Source organism: Hippoglossus stenolepis, chromosome 6 (genome assembly GCF_022539355.2).
Source record: "Hippoglossus stenolepis isolate QCI-W04-F060 chromosome 6, HSTE1.2, whole genome shotgun sequence".
Lineage (NCBI taxonomy): Eukaryota > Metazoa > Chordata > Actinopteri > Pleuronectiformes > Pleuronectidae > Hippoglossus > Hippoglossus stenolepis.
This window is the reverse complement of record NC_061488.1, coordinates 23,260,179-23,285,430: the sequence shown is the minus strand read 5'-3', so window position 1 is coordinate 23,285,430 and position 25,252 is coordinate 23,260,179. Positions and strand designations below refer to the sequence as shown.

The 25,252-nt window shown below is 41.2% G+C and overlaps 3 protein-coding genes across 6 annotated transcripts in view; 2 read left to right on the top strand and 1 right to left on the bottom strand.

The window, feature by feature from the left end:
• Nucleotides 1–1,562: 1,562 nt before the first annotated feature.
• On the bottom strand, nt 1,563–15,047 carry gss (glutathione synthetase). Its single transcript, XM_035160101.2, has 13 exons — nt 14,831–15,047; nt 13,126–13,267; nt 11,673–11,818; nt 11,465–11,540; nt 10,915–11,054; nt 10,417–10,533; nt 8,208–8,288; nt 7,846–7,920; nt 7,687–7,756; nt 6,092–6,286; nt 4,744–4,825; nt 3,803–3,992; nt 1,563–2,873 (listed from the first exon to the last, which is right to left on the bottom strand). The coding sequence occupies exons 2-13, from the start codon at nt 13,255–13,257 to the stop codon at nt 2,750–2,752; spliced, it is 1,428 nt and encodes a 475-aa protein (XP_035015992.1). The 5' UTR covers nt 13,258–13,267; nt 14,831–15,047; the 3' UTR covers nt 1,563–2,749.
• A 2,304-nt stretch (nt 15,048–17,351) lies between these two features.
• On the top strand, nt 17,352–22,000 carry zgc:103759 (U8 snoRNA-decapping enzyme). Of its 2 annotated transcripts, XM_035160485.2 has the most exons (5): nt 17,352–17,460; nt 17,605–17,736; nt 18,379–18,419; nt 19,527–19,773; nt 21,495–22,000. In XM_035160485.2, the coding sequence occupies exons 2-5, from the start codon at nt 17,605–17,607 to the stop codon at nt 21,738–21,740; spliced, it is 666 nt and encodes a 221-aa protein (XP_035016376.1). In that variant the 5' UTR covers nt 17,352–17,460; the 3' UTR covers nt 21,741–22,000. The 2 variants fall into 2 exon arrangements, with proteins under 2 accessions (XP_035016376.1, XP_035016377.1); XM_035160486.2 differs by lacking the exon at nt 17,605–17,736 and having other exon boundaries at nt 17,402–17,460.
• A 1,685-nt stretch (nt 22,001–23,685) lies between these two features.
• arhgap4b (Rho GTPase activating protein 4b) overlaps nt 23,686–25,252 on the top strand; it is a 34,812-nt gene continuing 33,245 nt past the window's right edge. For all 3 annotated transcript variants that reach the window (XM_035158108.2, XM_035158107.2, XM_035158106.2), the window contains exon 1: nt 23,686–23,771. The gene's annotated coding sequence lies outside the window, so the exon portion shown is untranslated. The remainder of the gene's footprint in view (nt 23,772–25,252) is intronic.

Below are 25,252 nucleotides of genomic sequence, written 5' to 3'. Positions count from 1 at the left end.
AGTCTTACACTCACACGTGGGTTAAAAGAATAACTGCTTGGGAGTATTATGAGATGTGTTTTGTTCTCTGCTACTCCCCTGTCGATGGCCATACATTTTCCTGATGAAGGTCACTCACCTTGGTCACCTCAGTTTTTTCTCAATTGATGGATGAACAATTCCAAACCTTCTCTCAACAGACAGTTTGTTTTCTCCTCTTACTTAACGAATACATCCTCTCCTTTGACACATGAATAGCTTTTCAAATTCCCCAACAGCAGACGGCACCAAGGAGAAGTGTGCTTTTCCTCATCATGTGGGGTCTCAGCACCCCCATTATCAAGCTCTCACTACAACTGCTCAAAGGGAGATCTGCCCACAACTGTGTGGGCATTTTTTGCTCTTCATCATCTTCATCCTGAGCTAAGGGGTTGTCTACTCTAATCTGTTTTATGTACTCTTACAGTTTTCAGAGTGACTCCATTAGCCAGAACATTATCAGTGGCACAGACTTTTCATTTGTCAACATGTCCCATACGGATGGGGGAGGTAAGGTGCACTTAGCCTCCTCCAGAGACTCAAAAGACTCTTATTCATTTAACAGGATCATTGGAAGCAACATTTCCTGTCACATCCAGGTTTAGGGTCAGCAGTGTCTTCTTTTCTCCGAAAAACAGAAACAGCTTGTTCTCTGTTCTGTAAACATATGTTCACCAAAGGGATCAACTTGTCTAGTGACTTTTTCTGTTGTTTTCGGGTCAATTCCCTCACTCCATTTTGATTCCTGCTCCCTATCACCTCCAGCCAATAATGTTTTTTCCTTTTGGTTTTGACCACATAGGGTCACAGAGAGGTCAGACCAGTCTGAGGAAAAAACGGTAATGTCAACACGCTTCATTGATATAACCAAAGCTTCCAATCCAGCAGGTATTGGCTAAGTCTTTCCTCTGAGCTCTGCTTGTTTGACTAACTCTTCACATTTATCTTGAAATTTCCTACAACCCAGGGGAAGGGAGACACACAAAGCTTTAATTTACTGTCAAAATATATATTGAGTTTGTGGAGTAAGCTTTGGCTAAGAACTAAAAAATAACAATAAAAAAAATTGAATTTCTTTCCAAACGATTTATTTCTGATATACTTAAGGCTCTGACACTTGGCGCCCCCTATCCATTATTCAAGTCCCCTACAGTCTCCATCAAATAAACTGAAGGAGAATTGTCTTCCTTGAACATTAATGATTATTTCTGTTATAACATTAATAGGCATGCCTTCGAATTCCAAATAAGGGATTTGATTTAATGTATACACATGTTGCTGAATCAACATTTGACTTATTTTTGTAATAACTCATAATGCTTACTTTAACCCTTGATGTCAGAATGACCAGTCATGACCATTGATTTGTCTCAGTGTCTGAAATATTCTTATTGTGAACTGTTCTTACAGGAATCTGTTATTCTAAGAGACTGAACATTATATGATATTTTGCTGTAATAGGCCGGTGGGGGGTGGAGTGGTTACAGATTCAAGAATGTAACATTTGGAGTCTGTTACCAGAATAAATATATTAATACACCAGAGAAAAGACAGTGTGTTTTTTATTAATTTCCTTCATCATATGTTAACAATTTCTCTCAATGTGTTACAATCACAGGATTGACCCTATTATATGGAACAGCAGGTCACTTTATGTGTCACTATACTTTCAATGATCCACAGTGTGGCCTGTATGTAAAGCCCAGCACAGGTCATATAGTCTCATTGCAAAACGGACCTGAAACTTTAATAGGACATTCAATTTTCTCTAGCTGCTATTTTCATTTTTCAGTAGAAATGATAATCCAAGCTGATGGATGATTGAATGTCAAAGTTTTTTAATCCAGTGTCACATTAGTATCATTACGTTGTATGTTCACTTCACCAGCTGTGGTGGCTGTTAAAATGCTGATCAACCTGTGTTCATAGATGTGTGAGAGGAATCTATTTAAAAAGAAGAAAAGCAAAACCTCAGTGTCGACGTGTTTGAAGTACTTTTTGTACTTGGCATAGTTCAAGTGATAAAAATAGTGAAATAAATCTCAAACAGCTGTTAATTAAGGACACTTTATCATTTCTTTTTTATTAAACTAGTAATCCTGAGAGTATTCCTTTTAACATGGGCTTTCCTAAACTATAACTGTATCAGTGGGAGGCTGCAGTTGAGTTAAATTGTTTTGAAATATGTTGTAAGACCTTTTTTAACCACCTTTTAATAACAGAGGGTGGCCACACTGGTTCACAACATATTGGAACATGTGGTAGTAACATTTGAGTACCACAAGGTGGTGATTTGGTCCAACTTTACCATGTTTCTACTGTGAAGTGATACAGTAACAGTACACATTATCCTATAAATGTCCCCATATCAGCATTTATTGAAAATTATGGAATTTTAACCTGTTACTGAAGTGGGGATATTATATTAAAATGATGCTTTTAAATCACTTACTAGCAAGAAGTTTTATAACTTTCCTAAACCCTTGAGTATGTATTTGAGAGCAGCCCTGCATTTTGGACAGACATATGTAACAATTGAAAATTGGTCCTCATAAACCACTTTAGAGCTATAAATTATATATATATATATATATATCTGGGACATATTTGCTCAGTCTGTTCATGCTGTTGAGGCCAAAGTTACAATGCGGCTCAAAAGTGCAACCTTGTTTCCACCGTTTACCATTTGTGCATTTTGTGTTGAAAGCCCAGCGAGGAAAAGAGTAACTTCTCAGAAGAGGAGAGGATTGTCCAGCACAGCGACTCCCACTGCTACGCCTCCATCTGCGTGTTCTGAACTCTTGGTCCTAAGCAGATGGCCCACACACTCGTTCATCACCATGTCTTCACCTTGTCTGGAAGCAAACAAAGAGAAATGATAAAGTAAGACAAGCTTAAATTCACTGTGGTTGGTTAATATAGCTGCTGTGAGTGTGCAAGTCTCATCTAAAACACACCTGAATGTTAATAAAGTTTAATTGATAAATCTTAAACTAAGGGTTTTATACTGGAAACAGAATTTAGATATATTCTTTATTCCAAACACTAACAAGAGTAAAACTGCAGCTCTCTAACAAGTGATTCACTTTATGTGTAAAGTGTAAATCTAATGTAAATTTGAATTCAAAACCTAAAAAGAAGAAGTTTCTTGTTTTATTCTCATATCTTGTGTGTATAAATGTAGAAAAATGTATTTTAGATAAGCAGTACTCATGTTGGGCGAGTGGGAAATATATGATCATGCCAGCTTGCAGATCAAGGATTATAGATTTTGTCTCACACTCAGTTCATACACTGAGATGAGGAACAAATACTGCAAAGGTTACAGAGACCAGGAGTCTTCGCTGCACTTATTGTAGGTGAGTGTGATATTAAAATACATTTCATAATCCTTTAAAGCTGTTTTAGGACATGAGCTGGGGAGGATCTGTGGAGAACGACACAGCAGGAGGTTCTCTGCTCAGACGCGTTCACAACAGCAACAAATCCTCCAGTGGATTCAGATGAGGGGTGGAGCAGCAGACAGAGGCAGGATGTCACCTATTAATTACGCTGCGGGGATCACGTTATATATTTTTTTTAACAACACATCTACACGTTTGTCGGCTCTCTTGATATCTGTGTCTTCTACGTGTGTGACTCTGCTTTTCCTTCCTGAATTATTTGTTATTGTTTTCATCATTTCTGTTTCTGTCAAGTGTTAGAAACGTCATTAACCCCCCCAACCTGTTTTATCACAATATCCCACAATATATTTTATACCAGTGAAACTGTGAATACATACCTGACATATGCTCCGAACGCTCCCAGTTCAGAGAGACAGTTACAGATCTGGAGGGGAGCATCTCGCTGCAGCAGGTAGTTCTTTGAGGGGGTGGGGTGGATTTTATCCATCAGAATATAGGCCGTCCTCTCTGTAGGCTCCTTCATTCCCTCCAGGATCTTGCAGATCTCTGAGCCATAGATGTTATTGCCTTGGAAAACAGCATTATAATGATGTGTCAATAAACCATGAAGAAATATGAACATCATATTTTCTCAACTTGCTGAAATAAATATGGTTAAAAAAATACAGGCTTCTAGATTTGTTCAGAGATTATCCGTCTCATGTACTACATGTACTCAGTTTTAGCGAATATGCGACAAAAAACTATTTCTGAAATGTTCCCTACTTGCTTTAAGAAAAGGTGAGTAATGTTAGGAGCAGGTTTTCCACCTCTTTTTTGTGCTCTGTGTTTTCCCTTCCCTCACTGTTTCTCCTTTCCTGTGTGGCTCTACCTGGAGCTGGGGGGGGGCTCTTGTTGAATACCTGCGCAGCTGAGCTTCATCTCCTCATCAACTCCACCTCTCAGTCTACAAGACCTCAGCTCGTCTGTCGTCGCCAGATCTGTTCACCAGTGTGGTAACATATCTCGGCTTTGTGATTTCACCTCTTGCTTTTTGATGCTAATTTACCCCGCGCTCCCTTTTTGCCACAGAACCAGCTGCGCACCATTCGTTTGTTCACCTTAATCCGCTCCGGCCTCCCCCTGCCAGGACCTTTGGATCTCCACTGCCTGCCACCCCCACCCCAGCTCCAGCTATTGAACAATAAACCTTTTTTTACTACCATCTTCCTGCTGTGTTTGTGTTCTGCACTTTGGGCCCGCAGGAAACAAATTATAACAAGTAAAGAGTCAGGGGTTTTAGGATTTGTTCATTTTAAATACGTTTGTGTAATCCCACCTCCTCCTTCTCGCTGGGGCTTCAGGACAAACCGGTCCGGTGCTGCCAGAGCCATCGCTACTGTTTTGTCACCCTCTGGGCCCTTTAGGCAACAACAACAACAGAGATATTAATGAGGAAAGGAAACCATGACAGGACATACAGTATTAGCACAGAAAATTAGAGTTTAGCTTTTCAGGACAAATATGTTATGACTTAATACTTTTTCATAAGTGCTGTGAACGTATTTGCTCTCGAATAACGTCTATTTTTGCTTATTTGTCACATTTAAATGATTCCGACAAAATATATGTTTTTTTAATTACATTTTCATTGAGAGTTCTTAAAAACCTAAATCAGCCATGTGAAAAAGTAATTACCCCACAAATCACAAGTGTTGTGTCACTTTTGGTAAAAACTGCCATTTAACATTGGCAATAACTTGCCATGAGTCTTGTGCATCACTGTGGAGGAACTCTGACCCGCTCTTCTTGCCTTTGTGCTCGGGATCATTGTCCTGCTGCAAAAACCTACTGCGCTTTAGCTATAGGTAAAGAAATTATGGGCCGACATGCTCCTTCAGGAATTTCTAGTAGAGAGCAGAACTCATGGTTCAATGATGGAAAGTCATTCAGGTTCTAAAAGCAAAGCAGCTCCACACCATCACACTACCACTAGTGTTTGACTGATGGTATGATGTTCTTATTGTGGAATGCTGTGTTAGCTGTACGCTAGACCTAATGGGACCCATGTCTTCCAAAAAGTTCTTCTTTTCACTCATCAGTCCACAGAACATAATCCCAAACATCTTGGGGGGTCATGATGATGTTTTTGGGAAATGCGAGACGAGCCTTTGTGTTCTTTTTGGTCAGCGGTGTTTTGCACCTTGCAGCTCTCCCATGGACGCCCAGTTTCTTTCTTATTGTGGAATCATCAACACTGACCATTTCTGACCGGCCTGTGGTTCTTTACTTGTTCATTTAGGTTCCTTTGTTGGTCAGCCAGCCACTTCTGTGGAGGTTTGCCACTTGTCCAAGATAATGGCTCTGGAGTCTCAGAGCCTTAGCAATGGTTTTGTAACCCTTTCCAGACTAATCGTTTTCATGACTTTGTTTTGCTTCTATTATTGAATTTCTTCAGTCTGTGGCATCATGTGATACATCAGATATGGTCAATTGGTTAATTAGAAACTGAGGGGGAAACACTTTTTCACAGGTTTGGGTAGTTATTTTCAATCAGAAAAAGAAATCATCATTTATAAAATGCACTTTTCCTTTACTTGGGTTATCTTGTCTTTTTCCAAATTAGATTGAGGCACCTTTTCACAGCATTCTATACAAATTCAACTTAGCATGTGTCACTCTCTTACCATGTCTAAAGTGTAGAGGCCAGTGAACGTTGCTCTGATCTGCTCCACTACCTGAGGCTGGTCGGGGAAGAACTTCTTCAGAACTCCAGGTTGTGCGAGCACCTGCTGGACCTTCTTGGTTCCAGCCAGGTGGGTGCCGATGTCTGGACACTTCACAGCCAGGGAGCGCTCAATCAGAAGACGAGCATCCCAATACTACAATAAGAAAAAAACATGAATCTGATTCAGACCCACCTCTACACATCATAATACAGTTCGGCAGAATATCATGTGATCTGATTTACTTCCCTCATAAAGAAAGTTCTATTTAACTGACCACTATTTGCAAAAGGTGATGTTCAGACACTCAACTGTATGTAAAAAAGAGCAAAAGTCATTACAATTGCTGACATCCTTTATGGATCCTTATATTTGATTTGCATTGGTTTGCATGAACTCTTCTTCCAACTGGGTCCAAGAGGGCTTACACAGTTTTGGGGGTATTTTTGATGCCTGTTTTCTCTTGGTGGACATTCCTGACAAAGCAGAGGGCCCATTGGCCAGCAGAGCATGAAAACTGTTTGTTTTTCGTTGCAGGGGCAGGTATCATGTGACCTCAGACTGACAGGAGAATGAAGGATAGTAACACGCAGTCACACAATCAGCACTTTCAAAAGCGCATCAGCAAAAGAAACATTCTTGTGATGTGTGGTCACTATGCAGTAGATAACCCGACCATCAGTCCCAATAAAATCTGACTTAAACTAACTTCAATTCAGCTGTGTGTTTGTTACAAACTCTGATCCAATAACTTTTGCCTTTGCTTCAAAAATCTAAATCAATTTTGACTTATGTGGCTCTTATCAGATATTTACAGTTTACTGTTCATAATATAGATATGCAGTTTGCCCTTCAGTGCATTCAGATTGTAAAAGGGACCAAAATAGACCAGACTAAACAGCTTTGCTGTGAAAACATTTGACTGCATTAACATACCATAATTAGTTGTTTTTTAATTTTCTATCATGGCAATTCATTATTCTGCCAATACAAGTCCAACATGACAGAGTAGCGGCAAAGAAGAAAAAGAGGTGACAATCTCTTAGAATATAAACTGTCATGATCTGATCCCTGTGTAAACTTCCTGCCTTAACTTCCTATGTTATTTTGAAATTACCATTTGTTTGTTGCAGTTTTAGTTTCAGTGTAATTAGAATCTCAGGTTTGTCACCATGTGCTAAGATTCTGTGCTTCTCCCTGTTTACCCAGCACCACTCAGCTAGAACCTAGCGGGACGTCCAGTTTACCAAAGCGTCTGGGGTCCCAGTCAAAGTCTTGATTGTTCCTGCATTGGCCTCGTTCCACTCATTGTTTTATTTCACTGTAACAGCCCCACTCAGCCTGGGGCCTTTTGGGTCTCTCTCTTGTATCTGTTGCACTGGTCTTTACATCACCTGTTCTTTGGCAGATCCACATGCAGTTTGGTCTATGCAGATACCGTAACACTTTTTTTAGGGTTTGTAACAGATATGGAGGAGTAAAAACTAAGTTTTCCATCTTGACTGCACTTCACATACACATCACCTAAAACTAGGAGTAAAGAAATGAATCAAGACCTGTTCAGAAACGTAGTTCTGAGGCATGTAGCCATTCCTGAAGTACACCACTGCAACCTCCAGGCCATCACTGTAAAACAAAAGTGACGTGGATCCACAGTAAGTAAACCTGATTGTAAAATTCATGAACATAAATGTGACTGAAAGAATCATTCTTACACAAAAAGCTTCTTGTCCTGAAGTGTTCCTGTTTTACAAACATCCTCAAACCGCTTTCTTCTTGTGGGAATGTTTCTGAAACACAATGAGATCAACCTTCCTGTTTAATGTGCATTCCAAAGGCCCACTTCCAACTGAATGATGCCCACATTCTTTTGCACACAAATATACAAAATTTCTATAAAATACAGAAAAAGGCCATTAAAGCTAAGGGAGTGAAATATGTGAATCAAGGCACAAGGCCCAAGCAGCCATAACGAAACACAGCATTGCTACATTTTCCATTAAAATTGCATTGCTTTCATATCAAATGTTGGTTGATGTAACTGGGAACAGCTTCCTCCTCAGTACCAACAACTTACTTCTTCCACAGCTCATACTCAATACATCGCTGGTCAAAGATGTTTCTTTGGGTGTCTTCCACCAAGAACATGACGATGGCTCTGTAATGACAAACATTTCTCCTGTAAAGCACCATCACCACTAGTTTTAACATTATTCTGGACAATCAGAAGATTATATTACATTACATTTCATTTAGCTGACGCTTTTATCCAAAGCGACTTACAATAAGTGCATTCAACCATGAGGGTACAAACCCACAACAACAAGAATCAAGTAAGTACAATTTGCTTCAAGAAAGCCAAACTACAAAGTGCTATATGTAAGTGCCATATAAGTGCTACTAAAGTGGTACTTAAAAAAAAAAAAATGTATCCAAGGTGTAGTCGGAAGAGATGTGTCTTTAGCCTGTAGCGGAAGATGTGTAGACTTTCGGCTGTCCTGATGTCAATGGGGAGCTCGTTCCACCATTTAGGAGCCAGGACAGCAAACAGTCGTGATTTTGTTGAGTGTTTAGCTCGCAGTGAGGCAGCAGCCAGCCGATTGGCCGATGCAGAGTTAAGTGGACGGGCTGAGGTGTAAGATTTGACCATGTCCTGGATGTAGACTAGAACCGATCCGTTCACAGTACGGTATACAAGTACTAGTGTTATGAAACGGATGCAGGCAGCTACTGGTAACCAGTGAAGGGAGCGGAGGAGCGGAGTAGTCTGAGTGAACTTAGGTTGAAGACCAGTCGAACTGCTGTATTCTGGATGAGCTGCAGAGGTCGGATGGCACGAGCAGGTAAAACCAGCCAGGAGGGAGTTGCAATAGTCTAGGCGTGAGATGACCAGAGCCTGGACCAGAGACCTGCGCCTCCTCTGAGTGAGAAGGGGACGTATTCTCCTGATGTTGTGCAGCATGTATCTGCACGAGCAGGTTGTTGCAGCAATGTTGGTGGAAAGGAAGAGTTGACTGTCGAGTGTCACACCCAGGTTCCTAGCAGTCTGGGGTGGGGGGGTTACCACGGAGTTGTCAAAGGTAATAGTCAGGTCATGGGTGGGAGAGCCTTTCCCTGGAAGGAAAGGTCTCTCTTGAAATTATTTCGACAGGGAGCTTCTTACAATGCGGATAAGAAAATCTGGGACCTGTAAGGGTGACTGTCCATAGATACCCAAATTATATTAAATCCATGTGCTGTAACTTTATTCCTCCACGTTTTCTTCTTGACATCATTTTGATAGAGGTTAACTTTTGTTTCTTCAGTCGTTACAACGCAACAGTTTCGTTGTGAGTGTTTGTGTGAAATGCAAACTGTAGTGCATCGTCTTGAGGTTCTAGTCAGGAAGTCTTATCTTAAACACCAAGAGGAAAACAAGTCCGCCTACATCCTGAAGAGCATTCTCAGCTTGTAGTGCAATCATGAAGGGATTTATTCTTTATCTTGCAAATGATTTTCTGCTCTTCCACGAGACCTGTTCTCAATCTGCCAGCTTGTTTGCCTTTTTTTTCTCCTTTCGGCACTGTTTTAGAACATGCCCACTGTTGACTGTGAAAAAGCAACCATCTTTGATAACACTTTTATTTATCTTCCTTCACCATGATCATCTCTTCACTCCTCATATTGAGACCACTCCACCACAACCTAAATAGCACATCTCAGCTATGAGTCAAATCTTAGTGTGAGCTCTTATATCACACGTTGCTCAAGCATCCTTTCATAGCCACATGCTCAGCTACTTTTGAACCCTTGCAATTACAGGGTTCTATGAGTTGAAAGACCTTCATCTCATTTACAGTTCTTTCTGTATTAACATACATTTTCCACTTAAAAGTTGAGACGCAGCACTTTAACGTAGTATTAATTATTACCTCAGCTAAGGGGGTAATTATTGTCACCCCAGTATGTTTGTTTGGTGGTTTGTTTGCAGGAATATGCTAAATCTATTGGACAGATTACCACAACATTTGGTAGAGGGATGCAGAATGGGTCAGGTAGGAGCCCGTTAAACGTTGGTGCGGACCCGGATAAGGGGTGGAACCAGGGTGTTTTTTTCAGTTTCTTTAACATTTTTACTTTTCAACATTTTAACTGATTTCCCAGAGAAATCACTCAAAACAACAGGCACATTTTGGGGACTGAAATCTGAGTGTGTGAAATCTGTTGCAGCCTGATTGAATTTAAGGGGACTGTTGGGCCTTCTGAATGCCATTGTAGCTCGATTTCAAACTGAAATATAGTCTCACCTCTCTGATGCATACAGCTCCCAGGCTTTAGCAATTGCTCCAGCCAGACCAGCAACAGGATTATTGTCGAGGATGCGCTGACTCTCCTCCAGCCGGCCGGCTACCTTAAGTATTTGTCTGTCGAGAAACATGAAGGAAACATATAGTTATCTTTTAATCAGAGCAAACATGTAGGGAAACATATTATTTCACTCTTTGTCTACTATTTCTTCTTCTAATTAAAGCAACAACACACTGTCAGTTTTTGATGTTCAAGTAGCATTATCAAATAGGTTACAGGGCAGATGGTTTAGTTTTCAGTTTCGTTTTGACTGTGCAGGGGGGCCATCATCAGACAAAGGAAAAAGCATCATCATGAAATGGTTGCTGGTTTACTAAATCTGACTGCCTGTTGAGTCCTTATAGGTGATCTATTATGCATTACCATCCATAACAGTTGTAAACTGCAGCTATATAATAAACTACAATCTGTGAGGAGCAAATTAACAACTGACTTACCGATGTAAATCTGGCGTGCGTGATGAGAGACCTCCAAAACTAGCAGCAATGGTGTTGATCTCTATCTGTTTTAGAGATGACGTCCCGTCCTCTCTCTGGTCCAGCATATAATCAGAGCGATTGAGACCCAACACAATAGACTGGGAGGAAGGCAAAGAAACATCACACTGACATTTAATGCATCGAGCATTTCTGCATTGCGAACGAAACATCTTTTGTTGTTTGGATGGTGCTTTGCGTTTTTCCTACATGTCATGGATGCAGGCAGGACATTTGCATGAAGTCAACACAAACTCATTGGTCCAGAGGATCATTTGGCTGCTGATCAAAGTAAATCTAATTCAATATTACGGTGTTTGAATAAAGAAGAACAAATGCTCCAGTCTGTGTGTGATCCTCCTGCTTTATGTCGTCATTACAAGGCAACTTAAAAATAATAATTGTGTAAAAGTGTGTTCATTTTTAAATGGGTAAACATCAAGACCTCTAACTCCACCTAAGACCACTGATAACAAGGCTCTGTAATTGACATTACTACAAGTTTACATACTTGAGACCTTCCTTCTTTCAGGATCTGTTGATGGATCTTGAACAACTTCGCAGTGAAGTCATCCACTGCGATAGTGCTACAAAACAAATGATTTCACTCAGTTAACACAGACCCACTCAGAGAATTCAACAATAACGTGGTGTTTAGGTGAAGTTGTGTATTGCCAAACTTCTGAGGAGACCATCATTATACTAGTGTCATATACTACCTAGCAAGAGCTTCTAGCAGAAAGTCTGGATCCTGGCTGATCCTGTCCACCAGGGTGTTGTAGTGAGTTTGCACTGCCAGAGCCTGGTAGAACACAGCTTTAGGCACAGGCGTGGGAAAGAGTGTGAATGAAGTGTAAGTCACCAGCTGAAAAACAAGAGGGAAAATGTAAGAAAAGAATGCTGACATCAAAAGACCATTCAACGAAAAAACAAAACACGACCACTGCACACGGTATGAGAGGAAAGTGATCATTTGGAATGAAGCACAACAAATTCCTGACATGACTTCATGGCCACGCCTGCTTCAACAGCCATGGCTCAACAACCCACTGGAGCGGTATTATGTGCTCTTTCATTGGCTGGGGCTCATGTTGTATAATCACAGAAAGCATGCAAAGTATCTGACTTCATTGTTTCATGACCCTTCTCAGACTGAATATGTAACACTGTTGGATTCATCGGTTTCTCGGTCTGTCTGTCTTTTTTCTCATTTAGATGTCATCTAACATTACCTTACATGATCCTTACAGCTTGTTCAGTGAATATCAGAGACGATATGGTTAAGAAGCACGATGCTCACATGGTATTTTGCAGCTGATAGTGGGTGAGATGTAGCAGTGCCCTTCCTGAACAGCCTTGACTTGAAAGTTAGTTATGATCGCAAGAAGAAGAGTGAGTTGAGTTCTCGTACAGGCTGCGTCATTGACGGACTTTTGTTTGACATCTCAACTAGAATACAACTTAAGGTTCTGTTGGGTTGTGTGACCACAAACAAGTTGATGGGATTGAACCACAAGTATTCTATCAAATACACTGTATATGACAAACCAATTAAAAAGCATGTATTTGTATTGGATTGTATTAAATTGTGCTAAAGAGGGTCTCTGAATTGGCAGAACTCACATCCAGTGCTGGTCAACTAAGGCTACATCCATACTACAACGTTTACATTCAAAAAACGACCTCTATCCACACAAGCGGTTTGACGTCAAGTGAGTTTGAATCCCCGTCCATTCTAACATGCTGTAAAAGGCACATCATGTGACCACTTATGGGCACTGGGCACGCACGTGCTGGTGTAAACAGGAACGAATGCGCGTGTATGTTGGACACGGGAATTGTCACAGGTAGCTTGATTGTCAGATTGTCTCCTACACATGTAAACAGTTGTATCCTTGTAAAAAGCTGAATTTCACTGCACAACAGCTGTTAGCAAAGACGACACTTCATCTTCAAACATCTCTGTTTCTGCCCCTCCAGACTAAAACTCTGCCCTAGGGTTTTCAAAGTAAAAAAGCAGCCAGCAGTGTTTCCAAACTTCTCTGTTTTAGCCGCTCTATAACTCTGAAGTAGTGTGGACTCCAGGCTTATCCGTAGCAATGTATATGCATTTTCAAATGAAAACGTAGTAGTCTGGATGTAGCCTAAAATGTGTGTGTTTCCACCTCTCACCTCCGATGAGTTGGGGGTCTCTTTGATCCTCATTAGGACACCCTGCTGAAGTGCTGCGTCTCTGGCCACTTCTGCCAAGTCTTTTATCAGTGCAGTATTCAGCATCACCTCATCTGGTATTCCCTGAGCCATTCTGATTCACCTGCAATGTAAGGAGCAGTCAAAGTCTGTGGTAAGACAGTATCAAAGTCCAATACAAAAACATAACAAAATGTCTTGTCTGTGAAGAATGTCATTCATCCAGTTTCATGGTATCTTCAGGTATTGTACATGTGTACTTAGGCGACAGGACTTAGATAATTTACCCAGAGGCTTCATCAGGTCTAACTGACTAGTGAGAGGAACCGGTTCAGGGGACGGATCCAGGATTCCCCCATGTTTTTCGTTGAATTTTGAGCAGATCCAAATAAAAATCTGTATCTAGTGAATTTAAATGTGGTTTCGTAAAGTTGTTTACTGTTGGGCCTTAAAAAGGACGTATGTGGTTTGTCCTAATGATGGACACGCTTCTGCCTGGGCTACGGCTGGGCTTATCGTATGTGGTGCTTGAAAAAAAGTCTCTTGAGTTTTTCTGCAACTCCGGCAACATACACAAAGTCATATTATGAAAAACAGAAGATGATGTTTTTTCCTTCACATCATGTATTTCGTCAACTTTGTAAAATCTAAAAATATTTGTAGTAGTTTAGTCTTTTATTTGAATACATTTACACAATCGGATTACTCATGCATTGAATTGAGATGTAGTTGCTAAAAAATCTCCACTCACATTAACAGTTTAGCATTTTTAACCAAACTCCACACTGATCTGACCTGTTTGAACAGCCATGGCTCAGCGGCCCCAGGTATGGAATCATGAACTCACATGATCCACATTACAAAAACCTGTTACGTTTATTTTTATTTTTAGATAAATTGAAATTCTGACAAATTAAAGCAACCTTTCATACCGAATATTTAATGACCTAAATCATGACTGCATAAAAAAAACTCAACAACTAGTTGTGTGTTCACGTTGATAATAATTCATTTGTCACATAACTGATTTACTTATGTCAGAAGACATATTCCTGAATTTACATGGGGTGTTTTGGTCTTTTATCTCTATTATTAATCATTATGATGATTATTATTTATGTACCTCCATCTGGATTTTAAACAGTGGTTTTCTATTGTGTAGCACTTTGTACTTTGTGTTAAATGGTGCTTTACAAATAAAGTTATTATTATTAAAGTTATTAACGGAATATTACCAGTGTAAATGATCTGACTTCACTGTTTCATGAGCCCTTCTCAGACTCTGAGCAGGTAACACTGCTGCTTTCATTTGTCACTAGGTCATTCAGACATTTCCTTTCATATGAAGGATGCACTTTATCTAGAAACAGATGACATGTGACAAAGCTCACTTGTTATTTTGCATATGAGAGACATGCTGCAGCTGAACAACATATTATATTATTACTATACTATAATTAAGAGAAAGGAAGAAGTGTGATTTCAGCTCCCTCACAGGTTGCGTCATTGTGACAATTCCAACCCGTGTGGAACAGAGTGAGCACTATTCATCGAACTAACTGAACTCATGTCATCACTTGAAGTAGTTGGAGAAATCACTCTGTCACTGTTCATTCTGATAAACGAGAACCCTCCACAGTGTGGACCCAGTGGCTGGTGGTGGCAGCTAGCACACTTAGCTTCCTACCTTCCGGGCTCGCAGGTCTCCTCGGTCAGAGTTGTATGTCCGGTTCTAAAGCGCAGGGTCGGTCTGCTGTCCACTCGCTCGTCTTTCTTCAGTAACGCTGTGAGACGGACGTCAGGAAGTGGACGGACTCGGAGCCACCTGTGAGGTACGGACAAGCCGGAGACGGTGTACTTCCTGGCGCCGGCCGCCACTGATTGGTCGGTGTGGTCCTGCTCCCGCCTACTCCGCAGCTGCTGCCCGGTTACAGCGAATCAGGGCTCAGAACGTCACAGCATACACTGAACGAAAAGTGGGATTTTGGTCCGTAAACGGCTCTGGAAGTGGCTGTGGAAATTCAGGTTCACGAGTGTTGACAGACGACCTGCACAGAAAACGGCAGTTGAACAAGCCTGAGGAGTTTGGGACTTGACCCCCCCCCCCGCTCCTAGGTCTAGGGGAGGCTTTCATGTGTAAATGACAAAACTTTGATCTTTGCAAATCAGGATAGTTTCCCTCAGTGGTGCAGAGGATACACCTTTTTCTAAAAGGTACTGACTCCCTTTTAAGATAATCTCTCGAATGAATACATCAGGCTTAGCATAATTATAGAATCAAAAATTGTAGCTTGAATAGATTTGCCTTATATAAGTAAGTATGCTATAATGAGTGTAATCAGTGCTACACTTTCCAGGGAACATCTGATGATACATTGTTAACATTGCATGCCTGTCAAGCTCATCCAACATAATCTGTAGGAATGGAGAGCCGCAAAGTCCAGTGGGCAGTGGGCGGAAGCCATGCTGTGATGAAAGCTGGGTTTATGAAAAGTCATTTTCAAATAGTTCTGAGAACCGAAGTGTTATAAGTACAACATATGTGGTAGAAATACTACATATATGTACGTCATACATTTAATAGAGGAGAATTGCTCACAGAGAAAACACTTATTGGGACAATATCTTTACAAGCACCAATTTGCTGAGGATATGATTATTACCATTTTAATTCTGTTTTACCTTTAAGACTGAAGGATTAATTATTATGTAAATCTAATCTTGGTGTAAAATTTGATTTCATTTTAAAGATGAGGTTTATAACGATTACTTTATTTTAAACGTAATGACTCCGTATGGTCAAATTCACATCCATAAATGCAGAATGGTAAACAGTACCCCCAGTTTAATAGGATTTCTAAATGGATTTAAAGAATATATTATATAAATATATAAATACAAAATCAAGACTCTACAACTAACAAAACTGTGGAAATAAATTGACAATGACATTTTCAATGAAGAATAAGAAACTATTCTATGTTGTATTTTTTGTTTATCAAACGGCACTGTCCCTTTAGCTGTGTATTTTCTGTGTTGAGCACATATTTGCAACGTTTGTACACATACAAGTTTAAAAAAACAAACAACGTAAAGATCTAAAAACAAATTTGTAAATGTAGCTTTACTCGAAACAGTAAAGAAAACAGATGTTAGAAGATGTTTTGGTCTGAAAAATCATCGTAATAAAAAATATTGTCAAATCTTTTTGTGAAAATAAAATATAATAGTATGTTACTGTTCCAATGATATTAGAAAAAGCTCATATGCCACCAGTTTATTTTTACGATCAAATCTCCATTTTTATTTCTGTTATACCACACTGGCCTATAAAATTGTCTATTTGTGCATGTATTAGGATACGTCCATTTCAATATCTCCTTATACTAATTCAGTTTACATCCTCCTACAATCATCCTGTTCCACTCCACTTTACGTAAGTACATTTATCTACAAACAATATGTCCATATGTAGTGAAAGGTGTATAGTATGTACATGTTCTCTGTATTTTTATTTGAGTTCTAATTATTATTCTATTGCTTTTTTTCCCTTGTGTTTTCCTCATTATGACTGTGAAGTGACTTTCCCCAGCGTGGTGTACTGGAAAAATTAACTAAGTGTGGTTGAAACCTATTTTATAGTTGAAGAGTAACTTTTGCAGCCCTGTCTAAAGACTTTTATGACCTGAGCTGTTTTATGGTCTGAGCTGTTTATGACCTGAAAACTGCCAGACCCTTTTGCCACTTATTTACTCTCCAAAGAACTGAATGTATGTCTGCTTATCTCCTTAGGAAACACATGTAAATCAGTTGTTTGTGTTTAGATTCCTCTCTCTCCTGCGCCTACAGAACCAGTCTGAACTGGTACTGAGAGACAGCCTTAGTCCTCCTATATAAGATCCTTGCATTTGAGTGTCCTGCATCTTCACCCTGAGATCCTTGTGACTCTCTGTGTTGATCCTTTCTGCAGAAAGCCCCTATTAAAATACACGTAGATAACTTTGGTGTTTCCAGCCTCTTGTATTCCCAGATTTCCATCACAGTGGGATCAATAAAGTTTATCTTATCTTATCTTCTATGAATATTTATGAATTGTGGAAAAAAATAAGAAGGGAAACAAAATAATTAAAATGTGAGAACAATATGAATAACGCCTGAAACAAACCATCCAGGAAGTGATTCCGTAATTGTCAGCCTCCTCCAAACCAACAGAGGGAGCAAGAGCTTTTCCAATAAGACAGGTGACTAAAGCTTCCTGGTTGTGAAGTGTCTTCCTGATCCTGAGGCCTCCACACTGATCACCAGTGTTCCAGTCAGGTCTGTTGAGGCACCGAAGTGCTTAAACTGACAGTATTTATTCGGGTGATGTCTCTTTGGCAGCACATGACAGTAATCCAGATACACAGAGTGATGAGGAAGCACCGTGTTGTCTTCTCACTGTGTTTTTGTGTGTGCTTGTAGATGGCGAGTGGACAGCTGTCGAGGGCGGAGGCGTTGGCGTGCTCCGGCTGCTTGCATGCTTGTCACGTGTTGCTCTACTCTGACACACCACGTCAGCTGTTTGGGAAAATTCCCATCAGACATATCATACTGGTGAGGAGGAGGAGATGTGTGTGTTCCTCATGGGGTCAAAAAGCAAGTCCCCATAACGTAAATCATTAAATTCTAAGGTTACAGCATGTTAGGATTTGGTTTGGTTAAACTCAGAGTTAGATTAAGGTTCAATTAATGTTAGGTAAAGCTTAGAGCTAGTTTTAGGTTATGTCAGGTTAGCGTTCGATTAACGTTAAGTTAAGGTTAGCGTTAGGTTAACGTCAGATTTATGTTTGGGTTGGGTTAAGGTCAGGGTTAGGTTGAAGAGCAAGATTTAGGGGTTAGGATTAGGGTTATTAAGATAAATTAAGATTAGTTTAATGTTGAAGTTAGGTCGAGGTTAGGATTTTGTTAGGGTAGGGTTAGTCTCCAGGAAACCAATGCAAGTCAACGCAATGTCCCCTGAAGTCATAGAGACAGGACTGTGTGTGTGTGTGTCTGTGTGTGTGTGTGTGTGTCTGTGTGTCCCAGTATTTGCACAACCGTACACACGTGTGATATTGAAGCCACCTCTGCTTTTAATCCCTCTGCATGTTCACATTCATGTTTCTGTCTAAGAATCTCTGCTGCCTGCTGTGTTGTGTGCGTGTGTGTACGCATCAGTGTGTGTGAATGTTTAACAGCCTCTGTCATTTCCCACAGATGCAGATGCGCTTTGATGGTCTGCTAGGTTTCCCCGGAGGGTGAGTCTTTCCTGGCGCTGCTTTGTTTTATTCCTTTTATGTGCACAGGTTTGTTTTCGCTCATGTTGTTTTTTTCCTCACAGACGAGCCCAATCAAAAGATGTAGTAAGCCCTTATGGCAGACAACATTTACTCTAGGAATCTCATACCACAACAATATACATATTTTATAAGATACGAAAATGTGGATGGCAGGTTCCTCTGTAAGGTGACTTGTCTTGCCTTGAAAAAAAACACGTAATTACAAATTTAGATTATCAGACACATACTGGTTGTCTCGTTCTCAACTTAATATGAATCACTTGTGCCTTTTTACTGTTGTCGCTGCCAGAATTCCTGGAGCATCACTCGCCAATACAGTGAGATTATGTAACAAAACAAGAAGAGAAGTCTGAAAAATTAAGGGAAACTGCTACTTCAAATAGGAATAAAACGTGTCTATATATGTGTTCATAGGGAAATAAGTCTAACCTTTCTATCTATGGCAGTAGCATGAATCCCCAAAGGATGAATGCTACAACTACACACTTCCATGTACCGTTTTACTTCTGTGAACCATTAAGTTTTCATTATGGAGCTATCATCAGGTCAAAAATTTTATTTCTTATTGCAGCAGTTTATGAAAAGGGCGGCACAGTGGAACAGTGGTTGGCAAGAAGGTTTGAATTCCAGCTGGGCAGTGGGTCTTTCTGTGTGGAGTTTGCATGTCCTGCCTGAATTTGCTTGGTTTTAAGACAGGTAGATTATTAGGGTTAGATTATTTGTTATTTCATGACCCCTGTGATTTATTTGCTCACAGATTCACATATAGATAACAAGGCTCCAATGTTCCATGCAGATATGAAACTTTTACTTCATTTTCTATAAACATTGTGAAAAACTTTTTTGAATTTAAAGTTCCATTGCTTTTAACTTGAGACTAAGGCTACATCCAAACTAGTATAAACTCCAATGACCTGTGACTTTCATGTGACCTGAGTGTTGGGCTCTGAAACTCAGTGAGATTTTCAATCAGCGTAGTTTATTGAACTCCAACAACAATACATCTGACATTGTTTATCTACTGTATATCTGATCCTGACCTCCCACCCCCTCCCACACTTTCAGGCTGGTTAACCCTGCGGAGGAGACCCTGGAGGCAGGCCTTACCAGGGAGTTGTCAGAGGAGCTGGGCGTGGCTCTTCCTATATCGGTGGAAGACCATGTGGACTCTTGCCATGCCCCTGCTTCATCCCCCTCCTCATCGCCGTCCTCTCCTCTAATCACTCACTTCTATGTGAAGAAGATGGAGGAGGAGCAGATTAGAGAGGTGGAGAGAGCAGCTGTAGCCACAGCAACAGATCACGGACATGAGGTAATGTGAGTGTGAGTGTGAGTGTGTGTGCGTGCGTGTGCGTGCGCGTGTGCATGCGCGCATGTTTCCAAGTGGGAGTAAGCTGATTTTTGGGGTGAGGACAGGGGGTGGGGAATCCTTTTCCTATCACAGACCATTCCAGTTTTTAGAATATCCTTCGTGGACCACACTAAATTATTGAACACATAGATCACACTAACCTTTCTAAAGAGATGGCTGGAAATCACTGCAGAAAGCCATTTAGAAAATGACTCTCATTGGCAGGACATCTGATGTCAGATAGTAGTGAGGATAATGCTGCTCACAGATGGGTTTTATCCAAAACAACAAAGCAACAAATCCTCACCTTAAATAGAGGCATACATGAATTGCAATTATTGCAAACACAGTAAATCCTCCCTTGTATCAAACTCTTCAGTGCTATCACACATAAATACAGCTAAATTGGTGGTTTGTTGTTTCTCTGTAGGCCAGACAGAAAAACTCTAAGGCGTTCTAGAGTTAACATCTTGTGCCATATCAGTAATCCACTCTCCGACTGTTCTTTCAGGCAATCTTAGACTTACAAACTATTTATTACTTGGTCTGGTTCTGGCAGCTTCTCTGCAGCTACAAGGCTCTTTCCTAAATTCCTGCTCTGAATGAGGTTTCAGCCTCATAGCTTTTCACACAATCACCATAAAACATGTTATCTCTGTCAGAATGTGGTCTTGTGAAAGCTGCTTGGAACCAAACTCCACTGAAGAGTTTTAACTTTATTCAAGTAAATTTGTCCTTGTAATTCATGCAGTGTAGCTGCATGTTTCCAGCAGAAATGATGCTGAGTTTGGCTTTTTTCCTCACTGCGAATACATTCCTACAAACCTAACACACTGACTTGTCATTTACTGCACTTTAACAAAACAGTGTTAGTTTGTCCATTTCTCTTGGCAAGCGTCACATTCTACATCTACTTTTCTTGACAGTCAGGCTGCTTTCAGACATGCACTGAACTTCAGAAGATTCTGAAGAGTTCTACGGAGAAAGCAAATGTCCAGGTTCAGGATTTCCTTTGAAGTCTCTCCTGCCGGCACTCTTGTAAAAAAACTGTATAATGTCCAAATGAGCCCATGTGAGAATACAGCAGGAGATTATCCAGAAGATTCATCCCAAACGATTGGTCGTGTTGACATTTCTACCATGCGACCTTTGCATGGTAGAAATGTTCACTTCAATTTTGTATGTTTTACTTTGCCAATCTGTGGCTCCCTTAACTTTGGTGAAGTTTGACCTGCGACATTTGTCTCGCATTCACACTTGAACACACTGGAGAGCGGAGACACCCCCTGTATTGTTGTGAACGCATCTGATGGGAGAATCTCCTGCTGCGTTCCTTTTATATGAGAAAGTCCAGACCCCACTGTGTGGACATTCTCCGGAGATCATGTCTGAAAACGGCGTATCGGCTATGATTGTGTTCATTCACCCTGACCATGACCTGACAGGCATACAGCCAGAGGGGGCCACCCTGAAGGTCATGTTAGTCTACTATTTTCTGTTATTTCGTTGTATTTATGAATGGTCTTGTGGTTTAGAGGCTGGAGGTTCCCTGGCTTTGGCAACTAGTAGTTGTTGTTGGGGCAAGTTTCCAGGAAATGACTGCAACAGCCATTGCAGCCATTTACCTGATGTCGTGGTCTGTTCCCCCTTCTCTCTCTCACTCTCTCTTACTTGCCCCACAGGTTCTGGGAATGGTCAGAGTCCCGCTCTACACCATGAAACGTGGGGGAGGCCTCGGGCCTTTCTTGTCGCACTCCTTCATCGGCAACGCTCGCACCCAGCTCATTGACTCTCTGCTGCGCCTCAACCTGGTCGCCCCTGAGGAGTTGCACGAAGCCCTCACCCGCTCTCTGAAGATAAACTCACACACAGCAGAGGACCTGAAAGCGACACTTGCGCTGCCAGCGGTGAAGAGAAAACAGCTTTGAAACCCTAACCCGCACATGCATCCGAACGTCTTCTCTTGCGAACTTGTATTTTCAGTTTGGCTATCAGCAATGCAATCCTTCACTCACACACTTTATCGAATACACACACACACACACACACGCACACTCAGACTCATACTGATTCTGAGCTGGTGACTCATAATTGCCTGCTGTGCATCAAACACTTTGGGGAAAACATTATCATGAATCCTTTTAACATGAATGGAAATAAAACAATTCAGGATGACTGTAGTATTCAAGCATGTCTGTCTTTGTCTTTGAAATACATACATGATACAAAAGATTTTGACATGGCAATCAATACTTAATTAGACCTTCTTAACACTATGATGAAAAACTACCTCCGAATAATTCTAGTAGGAAGACCCATATAAGCACCTTGCAAGCTACTAATAGTCCAGACAGGGCTGTGCTACCTTAAATGGTAATGCATATGCCCATATTCACCCTGAGGTATTCTATAACTACCACGATCATAGGGGCCTGATTAGCAGAAATGTACCCAGTCAGGTAGAATGCTTCCTCCATCTTTGTGCGGCTCACCTTTTTTGGGCATTTTCCTTTATTAAGTTATAGCGCAAGCCGCAGTGGTGGTGCAATCCGAGGATTAATTACGTCCATGACATACCATAAAGCCTGCGGGCGAAGATTTGATTCTCTTTAAGTGCACCCTGGGTGCACATAGCACGCCTGCACCAGATGTTAGTAACCTCATTCCCAGATAATATTGCTGCCAGTGAGCAAGAGCAGACATGATGCTGCCTAATGTCTTCAGATACCTGATGTACGCAGTCCACGCTGTCCAAGCAGGTGAATTAAAGCGGACATGCTGTATTGTAGGTGTTAATGTACAGTGAAGAAAAACTGAGAGAAGACAACAAAACACAAGGTTTATTTTTGATTCATTAGTCATGCAGCGGGATAACTATACTGCATTCAGCGTGATAAATCAACCTCAGTGTCTGATGAGTTCAACACACAATCAGCATAAAGGATGAATAGAAGAGGTGAAGGATCCTGAGAGAAAGACACTCATTCGCTCATCACTCATTTTCTTGTGAGTATCTTACTGCAGATACATCCATCGAACGTTAACTACCTACACACAGACTGACTCCTGCTCGAGCAGGTGCTCAAACAAGTGATGCGAGGAGAATTCATTTATGAAGTCCAACGTGATCTGCCGTCGATGCTTATCTCTGTCAGCGCGTGTTTTTTTCTAAGCTGTCAGGAGGAAAAACGTGCACCACATCCGGTGCAACAGACAGGATGCACAGAAAACCCTGTGGTTGTGCTTCTGTGCATCTTTTACACGTTAGTGTGTGTGTGTGTGTGTGTGTGTGTGTGTGTATATGTGAGTATACGAGACTGCTGGAGGATGTCTCCTTGGAGCATGCACATAATGTATGTGTGCGATTGTGGAAATGGTTGCATCTTGCACGAGAGTGTTTGTGTGGGGAGAAAGGATTCCTGTCATGTGATGGTGTTGTAAGGGCGAATAATGCAAGGTCATCACGAAGAAAAACACATTTCCAGAGAGAAAGGGATGGAGCGATGGAGGGAGGGCAGTGCAGGCGAGCGATGGATGGAGGGAGAGAGCATGAGCGAGGGATGCTGAGGGAGAAAGGCGGTGTATTCATAGCAGCAGCGGTATTTATAGCCGCCCAGAGGAGAGGAGAGAGCGTGGGGGGGTGCGGGGGGCGTGGCTTTGGTTATGGCTTTCCCACTGCTTCACAACACACACAGAGAGAGGGAGAGAGAGCGAGAGAGAGAGAGGCTATTTGGCAGGAGAGGGAAGAAAGAAAGAAAGGAGGGAGGGCTGTTTTTGAGTGTGTGCCTGAGAAATGAGAGAGAGAGAGAGAGGAGGGAACTGAGCAGAGAGAAATCTGTCAGATTCAGACACACACTGCTCTGTGTGTCTGTGTGTGTCTGTGTGTGAGAGAGAGATGAGAGGAACAGAGGAGAGCTGAGGAACAGATAGAAAGAGACAGCAGAGGAGCACAAAGTGAGGTATGTACGGCTGTCATGCGGCTCATAGATCCAGTAAATACCTGGTTGTGTGTGTGTGTGTGTGCAGTGCATGCGTGACTAAAGTGAATATGTCTGTGTGTTTATATATAGTTCAGCGTTTTAAAGGGACACTATTCACTTGGGCTTTTCTAAGTGGACAAATGGATGTGGGCTCCTGACTGTTAGAGGAGTATCAATTATGTAATATGTGTGCACCATTTTCAGTGTTGATGCTCTTATGTGCGTCTCTGTTGTGTGCTCGTGTAATCACACTGTGGTGTTTATGTGGCCATTGTGTGGAGCACTGCAACAGTCCATTGGCCATATGGGGTGATATACAGCCATTGTAAACATAGCTCAGCGCTCCTGTGCTGTTCGAGCAGTAGGACCTTAACTCCCCCCCCGCTGATCACCTACACTGCTGACAGATAATTCACATTCTGTTGTCATATCACAGAGATCAGCTAATGGTTTAAACAGCCCTGTCAGTGCTATCTACAAAGTAGCATTCCCTTTGTGCTGCTGGATAACAACAAGGACTGTGATGGTAACAGCAGCCTGGTGTAAGAAACCAAAAGCTCTTGTGAGCAGGTGAAGTTTATTTAGCCCTAGAAGGAGGTCCAGGTTAAAGTGTTATAAACATACAGTGTGGTTGTTCCCAGACTGTGACTCATTGTTGACTTGCAGTCCACGAATGTGAAATACTCCAGTATTTTGCGCTCAGATAACAAACCCAGTCTGGTCTCAGATGCAAATCCCTATAACCCCCCAACAGCACGGATGCCCAGCCTTCACTGCATCCAACAACCATATATAATAATAATACCTGGGTTTTCCGTTATGTTCTCATCTGCGTTTGTATGTCTGTCTGTTAGTTAGCAGGATTACAAAACTACTGGATGGATTACGGAGAAACTTGGTGGACGGATGTGGTTTGGGTTGAGAAAGAAAGCGTAAAAAAAAAGCCATGCTATTGAAAACATACATCGATAATCTAAAAAATGATTGGCAGATTGATTGCTTGATGAATAGTTGCAGCTATAAAGATGTTTAATCCTAAATATAAAAAGATGATCAGCTCATTTCAAATGTTTGCCTCCACTGAGCAGATTATGTGTTCGGATGTTTGTCTGTTTCTAAGCAAGAAAACACAGAAACTACTGGATGGATAACCACAAAACTTGGTGTAAGGATGCTTATGGGTCAGGGAAGAAGGCGTTAAATATGGGTGCAGATCCTGATCAGGGGGTGGATGCAGGAATTTTTTTCACTTTCCTTTAACATTGCGAGATAGAGTGCAAGATCTTTCGTTGGTTTCTCAGAGAATCATTCATGGATCTTGATAAAAAATTGGTCATGTTTAGGAGACTGATATTTACGTGTGTGCGCAATTTGGTGCAGGTCCAAATTAAGTCTGGATCTAGTGAATTTAAATGTGGATTCCTATGGGGACTGTTGGGACTTGGTGGAGGTGTGAACTC